The sequence below is a fragment of the Pelophylax lessonae genome, assembly GCF_965119305.1.
Source record: "Pelophylax lessonae genome assembly, chromosome: 5".
NCBI lineage: Eukaryota > Metazoa > Chordata > Amphibia > Anura > Ranidae > Pelophylax > Pelophylax lessonae.
In genome coordinates, this window is record NC_138772.1 from 48,711,890 (window position 1) to 48,729,144 (window position 17,255).

The 17,255-nt window shown below is 44.5% G+C and overlaps 1 protein-coding gene across 2 annotated transcripts in view; it reads right to left on the bottom strand.

Moving 5' to 3' along the window:
- ASB4 (ankyrin repeat and SOCS box containing 4) overlaps positions 1–17,255 on the bottom strand; it is a 61,578-nt gene that overhangs the window by 14,308 nt on the left and 30,015 nt on the right. Inside the window, exon 5 of one of the 2 annotated variants that reach the window (XM_082257785.1) lies at positions 6,777–6,801. The exons of the other annotated variant lie outside the window; for it this stretch is intronic. Within the exon in view, the coding sequence (XP_082113911.1) occupies positions 6,777–6,801 (25 nt within the window). The remainder of the gene's footprint in view (positions 1–6,776; positions 6,802–17,255) is intronic. 2 annotated transcript variants of the gene reach the window in all.

Genomic DNA, 17,255 nt, shown 5'->3' on the forward strand with positions numbered 1-17,255 from the left:
TTATACTCGAGTATAAACGATACATATTTTTCTTCAGAATTCCTTGGGACTGCCACCCCACCTCTGAATACTAAATGGAGATCCGCTACTTTCCCTAGGCCCTGCTATGTGTGTTTCTGTGGTCACGAGCAGTACTTTCTCAGCTCCCGATGCAGACGCCCCCTGACGACTATCAGTCTATATGACTATATACTAAACCTTGAGCTGATTTGTGAGCATACTAAAAGGTAGGGTTCCCACCCTTTTCGGTGGGCCTATCCCTCCCTTCACCTTCTCTTTTTCCTGCATTTGGGTAAACCATTAGACCTTAATATGAAGTGCAAACAGTGGGAAGCAGAGACCGTTATCCCCAAATAAACAGTTTCAAAGGGAGGGAAAATGAAAGGGAAATGGGAAAACGGGCAAGGAGTCTGACTTTAAGGGTACCTTGGTTGAGTAGTGATGACAGATATTTTAAAAAGAATACATAATTTATTTAATATAACACATCATAATTAAAAAACTGGACAAATCATCCAACAACAATTCATTGACACCAACAACAATAAATACTTGTTCATTGAGACAAAAATGCCGAAATTCAAAGTTGGGTGTATATTCCTCAACATGCTTCGCAGTGACGATCCGCTTCTTCAGGAGGATATAAATATACGCACTCTCTAAAAGTGATGACAGCATATACAGTAAATAAGTATTGCCAAAGAATGTAAATATATAACTGTAACAATTTATACAGATAGTATACCACCAACTTACAAAAGAATTGAATACAGGGGACAAAACCGCAAAACATGTTGAGGAATATATGCCCAACTTTAAATTTCAGCATTTTGTCTCAATGAGCAAGTATTTATTGTTGTTGGTGTCAATGAATTGTTGTTGGACGATTTGTCCAGTTTTTTAACTATGATGTGTTATATTAATTAATGTATCCTTTTTAAAATATCTGTCATCACTACTCAACCAAGGTACCCTTAAAGTCCGAATCCTTTCCCCCCATTTTCCCATTTCCCTTTCGTTTCCCCTCCCTTTGAGACTGTTTATATAGGGACAAACGGTCTCTGCTTCCCATTTTTACAGTTCATGCTATTTCGGATGTCGGTACCAATTATCTCTTTCATTCTACCGCATTGCTGTCATTAGACCTTAACATGGTCTATATACTTTTTATAGATTTGCATCTGCTCCTGAGGAAGTGGAATATACTCCACGAAATGCGTCAAGCCATATGGATGCAATCCCTTTAGTAGAATCATGCATTTCCAACATTTGATCTTTTACAATAAAGGTTGTCTATTATAAATATATGCTACATACTGTATGTGGAACTGAAACTTTCTAACATGAAAAGCTCCTAATTCTCTTTTTATTATTTTAGTGTGTTATGATCTAGTTGAATTATGATGAACGTCTGTTACTTGAATGGATTTGTGTAATCATGGACACACATTTGCTGATGAGACTCGAACATTAATGTGTTTTTAACATCACTGTTTATTATTGTATTACGTTAAATCATGTAAACATATGTACTAACATTGTACCTATGTATATCTACCAAACACTGACTGTAGAGGATGCACCTTATTTAAAGTCCCAACTTCATCTCCTGTTTCTTTAGATTGTGGACTCCCCAGCCCAGGAGATTGGGATCTGCCATCAGAATCATCCTATCTCCTGGGCTGAGAGGCACGCCCCAAAAGAAGCATAGTGGCGATGCCCAAAAACTAAAGTTCTTGCTGAATTTGTATAAACACAAAGATTTTCTGATCCATAGACAGCCCAGCTCAGACTAAAGAAGGCAAATTGAAATGACCTCATGTGCCACCTGGCCCAAGGTACCACCACTGCCAACAAGATCTTTAAAAGATTCCTGGGGCTGTGCCAATTCTGTAAAAGGCAGACATCTAAACGGGAAGTGACATCCGGCCACCACAAATCCCACATGCCTCTGGTGCTCAGAATTGATTGGTACATAGAAGTATGAGTCGGCAGGTTGATTTGCACTAACTGGTCCTCCAGCTGAACTATCCCTGTGACTGTCTGCACGGACTTCATCTTGAACCTCTTGGAATGTACAAATTCGATACCTTCAAACTGAAACAGGCCAGAAGGCTCCTGCCTTAGGAACTAGAAAAACTGGGGAGAAAAGATGAGGGGAGATGATTCTATGTTTCTGGTATTACTGGCATTATGGCCTTGTAGCAGTATACAGTAAATCCTTAAATGTAATCTTGCAAAAATTTTATCTTCTGAGATCTGTTGATCATGAATGTAATGGATTCAGTGGTCAACTTTAGAATTCTCCATTGTACTCCCACCTGTCTTCTGGACCCACTGGTCTTTTAGGATTGTCGTCTAAACCCTCCAGAAGGAGTCTACAATCATAAAAACTTCACTCAGGCCTCCTGGCCCCAACTGAAAGACACTATTTGGGCGCACCTTCAAAAGACTTTCAAGCCACCTTAGCAACTTGCTCAGGACTTGATTTCATGTAAGTAGTAACTTTGAGGCACCTCCACTGTGATCTGTTAAATCTGCAGCCTGTCCTTGAAGATTTGGCCTCCTGCACCCTTCTGAAGTTCAATAGGCTTGAGTGAAAGATGGTTACCTCCAGTGGTGGGATTCAGCCGGTTCTCACCGGTTCCACCGAACCTGTTACTAACATTTTACAAGTTCGTGGAACCGGTGGAAGCCGAGAGCAGCGGCAGAGACGGCTCTTTAAATAGGCAGTTGCTAATTAAAGAGCCGTCTCTGGGGGTGGACAGCAAAGCTTCCTGCTCACCTCTGCGCTGGCTGCTCCTTGTCTTGAGTCGCCCCCCCCTTCCTGCTCCACTAAGCAGCACAGTCTCCTCTCCTCCCCAGCCAGAGTCCCGACCTCACTCCCCCTCTCCCTCCCCCCCAGTCGGCTCCCGCGCAATTCAAGTGAATGAACCGAAGCACACAGCCAGGTGCACTAAGAGAGCCGGAGGACACAGCAGGGATGTCTGCAAGGCTAGCCCCCCTCCTCCACCCTGTCATACACAGTAACACAGGTCGCCCTCGGAGCTGATTGCCCATCCATGCTGCTGCTGGAAGAAGCCCAGGTCGGTGACTGTGGATGAGTGTCCTGCAGCTTTGTAAAGGTGAGTGAGATGACCCCATCCCCCACACACATCCCATACCCCACACTATCTCCCCTGGGGACAGGGACCCCTTCTCCCCTGGAGACAGGGCCCCCGTCTCCCCTGGAGTCAGGGACCCCTTCTCCCCTGGAGTCAGGGACCCCTTCTCCCTTGGAGGCAGTGACCCCTTCTCCCCTGGAGTCAGGGACCCCTTCTCCCCTGGAGACAGTGACCCCTTCTCCCCTAGAGTCAGGGACCCCTTCTCCCCTGGAGTCAGGGACCCCTTCTCCCCTAGAGTCAGGGACCCCTTCTCCCCTGGAGTCAGGGACCCCTTCTCCCCTAGAGTCAGGGACCCCTTCTCCCCTGGAGACAGTGACCCCTTCTCCCCTGGAGTCAGGGACCCCTTCTCCCCTAGAGTCAGGGACCCCTTCTCCCCTAGAGTCAGGGACCCCTTCTCCCCTGGAGACAGTGACCCCTTCTCCCCTGGAGTCAGGGACCCCTTCTCCCCTGGAGTCAGGGACCCCTTCTCCCCTTGGAGTCAGGGACCCCTTCTCCCCTGGAGTCAGGGACCCCTTTTCCCCTGGAGACAGGGACCCCTTCTCCCCTGGAGACAGGGACCCCTTCTCCCCTTGGAGGCAGGGACCCCTTCTCCCCTGGAGGCAGGGACCCCTTCTCCCCTGGAGGCAGGGACCCCTTTTCCCCTAGAGTCAGGGACCCCTTCTCCCCTTGGAGGCAGGGACCCCTTCTCCCCTGGAGTCAGGGACCCCTTCTCCCCTTGGAGACAGTGACCCCTTCTCCCCTGGAGACAGTGACCCCTTCTCCCCTGGAGACAGTGACCCCTTCTCCCCTGGAGTCAGGGACCCCTTCTCCCCTGGAGACAGTGACCCCTTCTCCCCTGGAGTCAGGGACCCCTTCTCCCCTGGAGACAGGGACCCCTTCACCCCTGGAGTCAGGGACCCCTTCTCCCCTTGGAGTCAGGGACCCCTTCTCCCCTTGGAGTCAGGGACCCCTTCTCCCCTTGGAGGCAGAGACCCCTTCTCCCCTGGAGTCAGGGACCCCTTCTCCCCTGGAGACAGGGACCCCTTCTCCCCTAGAGTCAGGGACCCCTTCTCCCCTGGAGACAGGGACCCCTTCTCCCCCTGGAGACAGGGACCCCTTCTCCCCCTGGAGACAGGGACCCCTTCTCTCCCTGGAGACCTGGAGACAGGGCGCTGGACAGGGACCCCTTCTCGCCTTAAGGCTTCTCCGTGGCCATCTCCCACCAGGAGCTCCTTCCCTACAGGGGGTTCTGGGGGACCTACTGCTGCCCAACGGGGATGATGAGACCCCTGAGGTGAAACTCACACAAATCAATTTTTTTTATAATTTTAGGCCAATTTGTTTTCTGTTAAATCTTTTTGGTTAAAAAAAAATCGCAATAAGCGTATTTTGATTGGTTTGCGCAAAATTATCATGTCTACTAACTACGGGAAAGATTTATGTCTTTTTTTTTTTCTTTACTAGTAATGGCGGCGATCTGCGATTTTTTTTTTTTAGCGGGACTGCGACATTTTCGGCGAACAGATCGGACCCCTTTACTGAAAGTCGGAACTGGTTACTAAAATTTTTGAATCCCACCACTGGTTACCTCCTCTTACTAGTCTGTGGCCACAGTCCAGACTTTTCCTCCTGTCATTTATCTAATGGCGTTGTTCAGCGTTTGACCAAACAATAACCTCCCATTATAGGAAATGTTGAAGGCTTGTCTGGAAGCCACAACGCTCTCATGGCTGTGAATGAGTGTGCCAGCTCTGGTACTAGGTCTATCAAAGCCTCCACCAAAAGTCAGCTGCCAGGTTCAACTCCTTCAGAAACTGCCAAATCTTGCAATTTCCAGTCTTGAATTCAATGCCATTTCTAAACCATTTATATATCGAAGTTAAAGCTGTTGCTGGTTGACAGGCAAAACCTGTCACTGTATAGATTCTCTACAAGCCTGATGGCCAGATCACCACAATTTCTGAGTTCCAGATTTGTTTCTGCATGAGTGTTTTTCATGCATTCCAATGCGTTTTGCCAGATGTGTTCCATACAGAAACAATGTAACATTCTACTTTGTTGCCTGCACTAGAATGCACTGGTGTGAACTAGGTCAGTGGAATCCAAATTAAACACTGTCCATGCGTTCTTGATGCAGAATAAAAACGTACTTGACTGCATCTGGTATGAACAAGTCCACTTTCCCTTCCATAGGATCTTCAACAATTTCCCAATTTTTCTTTGGGATTATTAAAGTATTCTCTAAAGGCAACTGAGTTATAAAAAGGCAAAGACACTTGATACACCAGACGCTAGAGGGCAACATCCACCCCTGGAAGTGCAATGCATAAAAATGCATCAGCCATCTTATTTGGATAAGGCTAATGGCACTTTTCCACTGCAAGTACCGGCTCGGCTCTACTCGGCCCTGCTTGGCCCGGTTTGCTTTTCCACTGCGGTACCGCATGGTATAGGGTCGGAACGGTTCGGTACGGTACGGTATAGGTTTGCTTTTCCACTAAAGTAGTACTAAAGTTAAGTGGGTGGGATAACAACGGGGTGGGTGTGATTCTCTGACCAATCAGTGGCTAGTAGTGACTGCATGCAAAGGATTGTGGGATATGGTGCCAGTTTGGTACCTGTTGGAACCACAATCGAGTAGGTACTGTTTTTTCAGAGCCGTACCGTACCGTACCGTTCGGTTCCATGCAGTGGAAAAGCAAACCTATACCGTACTGTACCGAACCGTTCCGACCCTATACCATGCGGTACCGCAGTGGAAAAGCACAAAAGCGGGCCGAACCGGTACGGTTCCATGCAGTGGAAAAGCGCCATTAGAGAACCTGTTACTGTAAAGTGGTCTTCTGATGAGGTTTCTGCCATCCTTCATCAACGAGCTCTTTACGCTCTGTCATTATGGGAGAAGAAGGCCCTTGGAAATATCTCAAACAAGCAACACAAAGAAAGGCGCACCGACCTAGCACATTATCCTCAATATAGGCTTTATTGTTAAAACATAGAAATGGCTACTCACAAGCAAAGGTATAAATCAATCACATCGGACTCAAAATCTTGAGTATCGAGAGTAGTCCATGCGAATGTCCCTTGTCCTATTAGGATGATGGCTGATGCGTTTCAAGGCATACGCCTCTTCTTCAGAGCCACTGTGTCATGATCTACTCTCAGGTTTAAATAATGGTACAAAGCCCATGTCCCATCCATGTGGTCACATGGATGGGACATGGGCTTTGTACCATTATGTACCATGATCTTGGTTAAGGTCAATGTCGGGGTCAAATGTCAGGGTCAAAGCTTGGAGAAAAAGGTCAGTGTATTCTAAGTAGAAATAAAAAATAAATAAATATAAATTAAGCATTTTAAAAATAATATCAGTGTCAGTTAGTGTTAGTATGTTTTAGATAGGATAAAAATTATATATAACATTGTATACATACAAGACACAGTATATATTCCATTGTATACATACAAGACACATTATTTATAACATCGTATACATACAAGACATATTATATATTACATTGTATACATACAGGGTACAATATATATAACATTGTATACATACAAGACACATTATATATAACATTGTATACATACAAGACACATTATATATAACATTGTATACATACAAGATACATTATATACATTGTATCCTTTTCTCCATGCTAGAGGAGAAAAATGTAAACAGAAACAAATGTGTGTAAAAAAAAAAAAAGAAATAAATAGGTAGGGTTTGATCTTGGTTAGGGTCAATGTCGGGGTCAAAGGTCAGGGTCAAGGCTTGAAGAAAAAGGTCAGTGTATTCTAAGTAGAAATAAAAATAAATAAATTAAGCATTTTAAAAATAATATCAGTGTCAGTTAGTGTTAGTATGTTTTAGAAAGGATAAAAAGAAGCAAAAAAAAAAAAAAAAAAAAAAAAAGCACCATTGTTTCTGTGCCTTACTAGGGACACAAACAACAAATAACATACACATACAGTATGTGGTATCGCTGCGATCATCGCACCATCATTTTTGGTGCGGTGGGATTTAACTGCTTGCCTACTGGGCACTTTTACCCCCTTCCTGCCCAGGCCAATTTTCAGCTGTTGCACTTTGAATGACAATTGCGTGGTCATGCAACACTGTACCCATATGAACTTTTATATTTTTTTCCACAAACATATAGCTTTCTTTTGGTGGTATTTAATCACCACTGGGGTTTTTATTTTTTGCTAAACAAACAAAAAAAGACAGAAAATTCAGAAAAAAATGGGATTTTGACTTACCGTAAAATCCATTTCTCTGATGTTCACATCAGGAGTAGGACGCTAGGCAGAAAAAAAAAATCGGACTATGCCTATGGGCAGTCCCAGGGGGTATACTCCCTATCTCTGCTATAGGTACTCAGTTTTGTTACAAGCAGTGTCAGAAGAATTACAACTCCACAGAGGGGTGGGTGCTGTGTCTGTTAATGAACATCAGAGAAATGGATTTTACCGTAAGTCAAAAATCCCATTTTCTCTTTCAGTCATTGAAGGACACAGCTCCTGATTCTCTTAACTATTGAGACATCCCAAAGCAGTGTTAAACATGACAATCTAACAAAGAGCTGAGGGGGCACACCCTGAACATGCATTTCTAAAGCTGGTGCAGCTATGAACCAAGCAACATGCATATTTACAGAGAATAGCGCACACATGCAAAAGAAATGGCTATCAAATATAAAGGCAATCAATAAATAAAAATGGGGATTTAGTCCCACCATATGGCCATATCGTGCTCAAGCCCACCACTACAATCAAAGTACCCCATTGTCAGTGGGTCCTACACTATCCATAAAAAGAAGGATGAATTCAGCCTCTCTAAACCATTGGAGATACTTACTCCTTACCGGGAGAGATGTGCAACTGCACTATAAGGGACTCCTCCAATATCTTCTTGCTAGTGATAGCTAGTGCTATCAGTGTCCACTAGCAAGCAGAGTTCCGGCCACAAAAAAAAAATTTTCAATGAACATACCCCCGGGACAGTCAGGGCTAGTGCATTCCACAATGGCTAGTCTCTAATCTGTCCCGGTTCGTACTTACCTTTTAGAAGAAATACTTACTTTTAAAATTTCTTCTCCAGCGCTGCCATCTCAGGTGTGGGCAGCTTGAAGCCAGCGCGATCCTCTTCCGCGTCCTCTTCGGTCCCACGATGCACTGCGCCGGCCCCGCCGTCACTTCCGGGTTTGCAGCGTCATCCCTGCACAGCTTCTGGGCATGCCCAGAAGCTGTCTAGCAAGGTATGACGCACCTGCAGCGGAGGCGCACTGATTCCTGGGAGCGATGACGTTCAGCTCCCAGGAATCATTGCAAAGCGGAAGTGACGGCGCGGGCCGTGTGGCCGAGGGAGGAAGTGGAAGAGAGGTGAGTATTTTCTTTCTGCAATTACAAGGTAAGTAAAAAAAAAAAAAAAAAATACTAACTACCCATTTCTTTTTCAGGTGAGCGAGAGCAAGCGGATGGCCCAAAATCGACTATTTTGTGGCCGGAACTCCGCTTTAAGAAGATCAGGAGCTGTGTCTGTCAATGAACGAAAGAGAAAAAAACATTTTTTCATAGTTTGTTATAACCAGACTTGTATAAAGTACTCGAAATTTCTACTTGAGTAAAAGTACAAGTGCTCGATCAAAAAATTACTTGAGTAGAAGTGGAAGTGCTCGCAGAAAAAGTTACTTAAGTAGAAGTACTAAAGTATTCAACATTTTTTTTACTTAAGTATTGCAAGTAGTTTTTTCAAAAAATTTGCTACTTAAGTACTAAAAGTAAAAAGTACCAGTAGTTTTGAAAAAAAAATTCTACTCAAGTACTGAAAGTAGAAGTGCAAGTACTGTGTTATGTAGTTATTAAACAAAGAAGTCAAAAGTTTGAACATCGTATTGTTTTTTATTATTTCAAATGATTTATTCAAATGATTAACCTGTGTTTGTTAGTAGTTTCTTGATGCACTTTAAGCGCTGTAGCACCATTTATTTGTTTGTTTCATAGTTTCTTTTTATTGGAAAGATTTGGTATAGCAGCTTTTATTATACACAGCCTTTATTTTCGTATGCGCTGATTTACAAATGACATTATACACATTTTTTTGAGCTTTATGCAACCTGCCTACTGTTCTGGCAGTGGTAATTTTTTTTAAAGTAACGAGTAACTATGCAGCACAAAAAAAAAAATATCGGAGTAGAAGTATCGAAATCATTGAAAAAATGTAGTGAAGTAAAAGTAGAAGTAGGAGAAAAAAATTCTACTCTAGGAAAGTACAGATACCGCATTTCGGTACTTAAGTACAGTACTTAAGTAGTTCTACTTCGTTACTATACATCTCTGGTTATAACATTTTACAAACAGGTAATTTTTCTCCTTCACTGATGTCCGCTGATGAGGCTGCACTGAAGGGCACTTATAGGTGGCACTGATGGGCACTAAAATGTGGCACTGATGATGCAGTTCTGGTGAGCACTGATGAGGCTGCACTGATAGGCGGCTTGGATAGGCGGCACTGATAGGTGGCACTGTTGGGCACTGTTGGGACTGCATAATCAGTGTCCTTTAAGTGTCCCTTTAACACAAGCCGGTTATCAGCTCTCTTATTCTCTCCTCACACTGACAGCAGGAGGAGAGAAAAAGAGAGCCGATAACCGGCTTGTGTTTACTTCTGTGGTTAGCTGTCATTGGACACAGCTGATCAAGTGGTAAAGGGCCACTGTGATTGGCACTTTACCCCGATCTGTGATCAGCTGAAGGACTCAGCGATCACAGAGCGCGCTGTCTGTGCGCCGCAGCAGGCGTACGGGCAGTGCGATCATGGTAGGATGTCCAAGCCCATGCTGTAACCGTCTTTCGACTACAGCATAGGCAGAAAGGAGTTATAGAAAAAAAAAAAGGGTCAGGACTTCTTTCCCTGCGTTTCTCATGGGTAGGTAAGCCCACTACAATGAATGGGCTGCCCTATCTGCAACGTGCAAACGCATATGCACAGATCTTATATGAGCCTCATATCACAATCCCGTTCTTACATCAGCATCCTCAGTCCCCCCTTCACATCACAGTTACTCCCCTTCACATAAAAAAACCACCCCTCACATTACTGTCCTCAGCCCCCCATTACGGTCCCCAGCCCCCTTCACATTACTTTCCTCAGCCCCCCATTGCTGTACTTAGCACCCCCTCACATTACTGTCCTCAGCCCCCCATTACGGTCCCCAGCCCCCTTCACATTACTTTCCTCAGCCCCCCATTGCTGTACTTAGCACCCCCTCACATTACTGTCCTCAGCCCCCCATTACTGTAACCAGCCCCCCTCACATTACTATCCTCAGCCCCCCCAATGTCCTTAGTCCCCCCTATTCTCAGTCCCCCCCATTACTGTCTTCAGTCTTCTCATGAATGTAATCAGTGGCTCTTTTACTGTCTTCAGCCCCCCCCCCTCTCACATTACTATCCTCTGCCCCCCCACGATCCTCACCCCCCATTATTGTCCCCAGCCCCCCAATCACATTACTGTCCTCAGCGACCTCATTAATGTCCTCAGCCCCCCGTTATTGTTGTTAGTCCCATGCATTCTGTCCTCAGCCTCCCCCATTACTGTCCTCAGCCTCCCCCATTACTGTCCTCAGCCTCCCCCATTACTGTCCTTAGCCTTCCCAATTACTGTTCTCAGCCCCCCTCCATTACTGTCCTCAACCCCAAAATTACTGTCATCAGCCCCCTTCACATCACCCCCCCCCCCTCCTGTCCTATCTTACACAGACAGGGCAGAGGGCAGAAAGCACAGCATGTCTGGACTGAGGGTGGGAGATACAAGCTGGTGATTGGTTGCTATAGATGCCCTGCCTCCTAGCAACCAATCACCTGCTTTTTAACTTGACAGCCCCCCTCCCCCCTCCAGAGCTGTCCTGCCTCCCACTATTGGCTCTGTGGGAATTACAGCAGTAGCAGTGATGGCTGTTAGGCAGAATGTCTCCTAAATGGTGGGGCCGCAGTGGTCTGGATAGGATATTGACGGGATCCGGACCGCGGACCCCATTTAGAGATACCTGACCTAGATAATGCTGGATGTTCTCCAGCAAGGAAATAAGGTGGGCTCTATCTGAGTTTCTGCAGCTTCTAATGCACATTGTGAGAAACTCACAGTGTGCAGTGAAGTCAGACTAAGCAACTTCAGTCCAGAATTGAGCCTGTACAACTGTGCAAGACTGAAGGGAAGGCTGGAGATCAAGTTAAATATTTTATTACATATACAGGATGAGTAGAGTTACTTTTATGTTTTCCTGGAAGTAATAATCATATTAATAGTGATTGTACATTCTAGCTATGGGAGAGTCACTGGGTCACCTTGGATATATATATAGGAGACTATATATTTGGATGTATGATATGGGATGGGTACTGTGGGATGCAGATCAGCAGCAATGGTCTTTAATTAATAAGGACTGGTAACATGTGCAGTATTATTTTTCATGTTTATCCCCGGGTATCGTGTATGAATAAATCATAAGTCTCTAGTAGTGTTGAGCGAACACGGACTGTATTATTCGTGTTCGTACCGAATAATTGGATTTTTTGTACCCGAACACGGACACGGACACTTTACTGTATGTTCGGGTAAAAATCCGTGTTCGGTCGTTTTATTTCCGGGTTTTGCATGCTTTGGCGCTCTTTTCATGGCGGGCTTTCAACAGCCAATCAACAATCGTTTAACTGGTGTGCCTTAAGCCATCCCAGCCATGCCTGCAAATGTCTCAGTAGCTGTGATTGGCCGTCTGAAGCATGTGACCAAGTCTTTATAAGTTCGAGGCAGCCGCAGCGGCGTCATTATGCTGCTTAGATTCAGGGACAGAGCACACATCAACGTGCTGGCTGCTGATTAGGGAAAGATAGGCAGGAAAAAACCATTTGTGTCCGGATAGAATTGAGGGACAGGTCGGAGTGTTTAGGCAGGGCGAGTTGTAGGCATTTTAGGGATAGAGTCTGCTGAATTATAGGGTCAGTGTCTTCTACAAACTACAATCGATATTGCTGTGTGGGGGGTGGGGTCTGCACTCAATCCTGATCTACGATCTCTTCTCAATCCTGTTAGGGACAGAGTCTGCTGAATTTTAGGGAAACTGTGTTCTACAAACTACAATCGATATTGCTGTGTGGTGTGGGATTGGAGATAGGCAGGTGTCAGTGATCCACATCCATTTTTCTGTGTGTGAGCTGCAGTGAACACAATCTTTTTGGGCTGCAGTGAACACAATCTTTTTGGGCTGCAGTGAACACAATCTTTTTGGGCTGCAGTGAACACAATCTTTTTGGGCTGCAGTGAACACAATCTTTTTGGGCTGCAGTGAACACAATCTTTTTGGGGTGCAGTGAACAAAATCTTTTTGGGGTGCAGTGAACACAATCCTTTTTGGTGTGCAGTGAACACAATCTTTGTGGGGTGCAGTGAACAAAATCCTTTGTGGGGTGCAGTGAACACAATCTTTTTGGGGTGCAGTGAACAAAATCCTTTTTGGGGTGCAGTGAACAACATCCTTTTTGGGGTGCAGTGAACACAATCTTTTTGGGGTGCAGTGAACAAAATCCTTTGTGGGGTGCAGTGAACACAATCTTTTTGGGGTGGAGTGAACAACATCCTTTTTGGGGTGCAGTGAACAAAATCCTTTTTGGGGTGCAGTGAACAAAATCATTTTTGGGGTGCAGTGAACACAATCTTTTTGGGGTGCAGTGAACACAATCTTTGTGGGGTGCAGTGAACACAATCTTTTTGGGGTGGAGTGAACAACATCCTTTTTGGGGTGCAGTGAACAACATCCTTTTTGGGGTGCAGTGAACACAATCTTTTTGGGGTGCAGTGAACACAATCTTTGTGGGGTACAGTGAACAGAATCTTTGTGGGGTGCAGTGAACACAATCTTTGGGGGGTACAGTGAACACAATCTTTGTGAGGTGCAGTGAACACAATCTTTGTGGGGTGCAGTGAACACAATCATTGTGGGGTGCAGTGAACTCAATCTTTGTGGGGTACAGTGAACACAATCTCATACTTCTGAAGGTTTGAGGGTGCTGCCTGTTCCATACTCCCCCTACTCCTCATCTAGCCTTTTAGGGGTACAAACAATAGTAATTGGGGCCTAGTGTGGTTGTGTACGTGTGATATACATACACTTTTTTGGGATCATATTTTCTATTCCGCTATTTAATCAAAAACCTTTGGGGATCAGTTAAATTGGGGGATAGTCTGTGTTGGTACGTGTGAGAGAGATCCACCTTTCCAAGTTGTTGGGGTTCATCTCATACTTCTGAAGGTTTGAGGGTGCTGCCTGTTCCATACTCCCCCTACTCCTAGCCTTTTAGGGGTACAAACAATAGTAATTGGGGCCTAGTGTGGTTGTGTACGTGTGATATACATACACTTTTTTGGGATCATATTTTCTATTCCGCTATTTAATCAAAAACCTTTGGGGATCAGTTAAATTGGGGGATAGTCTGTGTTGGTACGTGTGAGAGAGATCCACCTTTCCAAGTTGTTGGGGTTCATCTCATACTTCTGAAGGTTTGAGGGTGCTGCCTGTTCCATACTCCCCCTACTCCTAGCCTTTTAGGGGTACAAACAATAGTAATTGGGGCCTAGTGTGGTTGTGTACGTGTGATATACATACACTTTTTTGGGATCATATTTTCTATTCCGCTATTTAATCAAAAACCTTTGGGGATCAGTTAAATTGGGGGATAGTCTGTGTTGGTACGTGTGAGAGAGATCCACCTTTCCAAGTTGTTGGGGTTCATCTCATACTTCTGAAGGTTTGAGGGTGCTGCCTGTTCCATACTCCCCCTACTCCTAGCCTTTTAGGGGTACAAACAATAGTAATTGGGGCCTAGTGTGGTTGTGTACGTGTGATATACATACACTTTTTTGGGATCATATTTTCTATTCCGCTATTTAATCAAAAACCTTTGGGGATCAGTTAAATTGGGGGATAGTCTGTGTTGGTACGTGTGAGAGAGATCCACCTTTCCAAGTTGTTGGGGTTCATCTCATACTTCTGAAGGTTTGAGGGTGCTGCCTGTTCCATACTCCCCCTACTCCTAGCCTTTTAGGGGTACAAACAATAGTAATTGGGGCCTAGTGTGGTTGTGTACGTGTGATATACATACACTTTTTTGGGATCATATTTTCTATTCCGCTATTTAATCAAAAACCTTTGGGGATCAGTTAAATTGGGGGATAGTCTGTGTTGGTACGTGTGAGAGAGATCCACCTTTCCAAGTTGTTGGGGTTCATCTCATACTTCTGAAGGTTTGAGGGTGCTGCCTGTTCCATACTCCCCCTACTCCTAGCCTTTTAGGGGTACAAACAATAGTAATTGGGGCCTAGTGTGGTTGTGTACGTGTGATATACATACACTTTTTTGGGATCATATTTTCTATTCCGCTATTTAATCAAAAACCTTTGGGGATCAGTTAAATTGGGGGATAGTCTGTGTTGGTACGTGTGAGAGAGATCCACCTTTCCAAGTTGTTGGAGTTCATCTCATACTTCTGAAGGTTTGAGGGTGCTGCCTGTTCCATACTCCCCCTACTCCTAGCCTTTTAGGGGTACAAACAATAGTAATTGGGGCCTAGTGTGGTTGTGTACGTGTGATATACATACACTTTTTTGGGATCATATTTTCTATTCCGCTATTTAATCAAAAACCTTTGGGGATCAGTTAAATTGGGGGATAGTCTGTGTTGGTACGTGTGAGAGAGATCCACCTTTCCAAGTTGTTGGGGTTCATCTCATACTTCTGAAGGTTTGAGGGTGCTGCCTGTTCCATACTCCCCCTACTCCTAGCCTTTTAGGGGTACAAACAATAGTAATTGGGGCCTAGTGTGGTTGTGTACGTGTGATATACATACACTTTTTTGGGATCATATTTTCTATTCCGCTATTTAATCAAAAACCTTTGGGGATCAGTTAAATTGGGGGATAGTCTGTGTTGGTACGTGTGAGAGAGATCCACCTTTCCAAGTTGTTGGGGTTCATCTCATACTTCTGAAGGTTTGAGGGTGCTGCCTGTTCCATACTCCCCCTACTCCTAGCCTTTTAGGGGTACAAACAATAGTAATTGGGGCCTAGTGTGGTTGTGTACGTGTGATATACATACACTTTTTTGGGATCATATTTTCTATTCCGCTATTTAATCAAAAACCTTTGGGGATCAGTTAAATTGGGGGATAGTCTGTGTTGGTACGTGTGAGAGAGATCCACCTTTCCAAGTTGTTGGGGTTCATCTCATACTTCTGAAGGTTTGAGGGTGCTGCCTGTTCCATACTCCCCCTACTCCTAGCCTTTTAGGGGTACAAACAATAGTAATTGGGGCCTAGTGTGGTTGTGTACGTGTGATATACATACACTTTTTTGGGATCATATTTTCTATTCCGCTATTTAATCAAAAACCTTTGGGGATCAGTTAAATTGGGGGATAGTCTGTGTTGGTACGTGTGAGAGAGATCCACCTTTCCAAGTTGTTGGGGTTCATCTCATACTTCTGAAGGTTTGAGGGTGCTGCCTGTTCCATACTCCCCCTACTCCTAGCCTTTTAGGGGTACAAACAATAGTAATTGGGGCCTAGTGTGGTTGTGTACGTGTGATATACATACACTTTTTTGGGATCATATTTTCTATTCCGCTATTTAATCAAAAACCTTTGGGGATCAGTTAAATTGGGGGATAGTCTGTGTTGGTACGTGTGAGAGAGATCCACCTTTCCAAGTTGTTGGGGTTCATCTCATACTTCTGAAGGTTTGAGGGTGCTGCCTGTTCCATACTCCCCCTACTCCTAGCCTTTTAGGGGTACAAACAATAGTAATTGGGGCCTAGTGTGGTTGTGTACGTGTGATATACATACACTTTTTTGGGATCATATTTTCTATTCCGCTATTTAATCAAAAACCTTTGGGGATCAGTTAAATTGGGGGATAGTCTGTGTTGGTACGTGTGAGAGAGATCCACCTTTCCAAGTTGTTGGGGTTCATCTCATACTTCTGAAGGTTTGAGGGTGCTGCCTGTTCCATACTCCCCCTACTCCTAGCCTTTTAGGGGTACAAACAATAGTAATTGGGGCCTAGTGTGGTTGTGTACGTGTGATATACATACACTTTTTTGGGATCATATTTTCTATTCCGCTATTTAATCAAAAACCTTTGGGGATCAGTTAAATTGGGGGATAGTCTGTGTTGGTACGTGTGAGAGAGATCCACCTTTCCAAGTTGTTGGGGTTCATCTCATACTTCTGAAGGTTTGAGGGTGCTGCCTGTTCCATACTCCCCCTACTCCTAGCCTTTTAGGGGTACAAACAATAGTAATTGGGGCCTAGTGTGGTTGTGTACGTGTGATATACATACACTTTTTTGGGATCATATTTTCTATTCCGCTATTTAATCAAAAACCTTTGGGGATCAGTTAAATTGGGGGATAGTCTGTGTTGGTACGTGTGAGAGAGATCCACCTTTCCAAGTTGTTGGAGTTCATCTCATACTTCTGAAGGTTTGAGGGTGCTGCCTGTTCCATACTCCCCCTACTCCTAGCCTTTTAGGGGTACAAACAATAGTAATTGGGGCCTAGTGTGGTTGTGTACGTGTGATATACATACACTTTTTTGGGATCATATTTTCTATTCCGCTATTTAATCAAAAACCTTTGGGGATCAGTTAAATTGGGGGATAGTCTGTGTTGGTACGTGTGAGAGAGATCCACCTTTCCAAGTTGTTGGGGTTCATCTCATACTTCTGAAGGTTTGAGGGTGCTGCCTGTTCCATACTCCCCCTACTCCTAGCCTTTTAGGGGTACAAACAATAGTAATTGGGGCCTAGTGTGGTTGTGTACGTGTGATATACATACACTTTTTTGGGATCATATTTTCTATTCCGCTATTTAATCAAAAACCTTTGGGGATCAGTTAAATTGGGGGATAGTCTGTGTTGGTACGTGTGAGAGAGATCCACCTTTCCAAGTTGTTGGGGTTCATCTCATACTTCTGAAGGTTTGAGGGTGCTGCCTGTTCCATACTCCCCCTACTCCTAGCCTTTTAGGGGTACAAACAATAGTAATTGGGGCCTAGT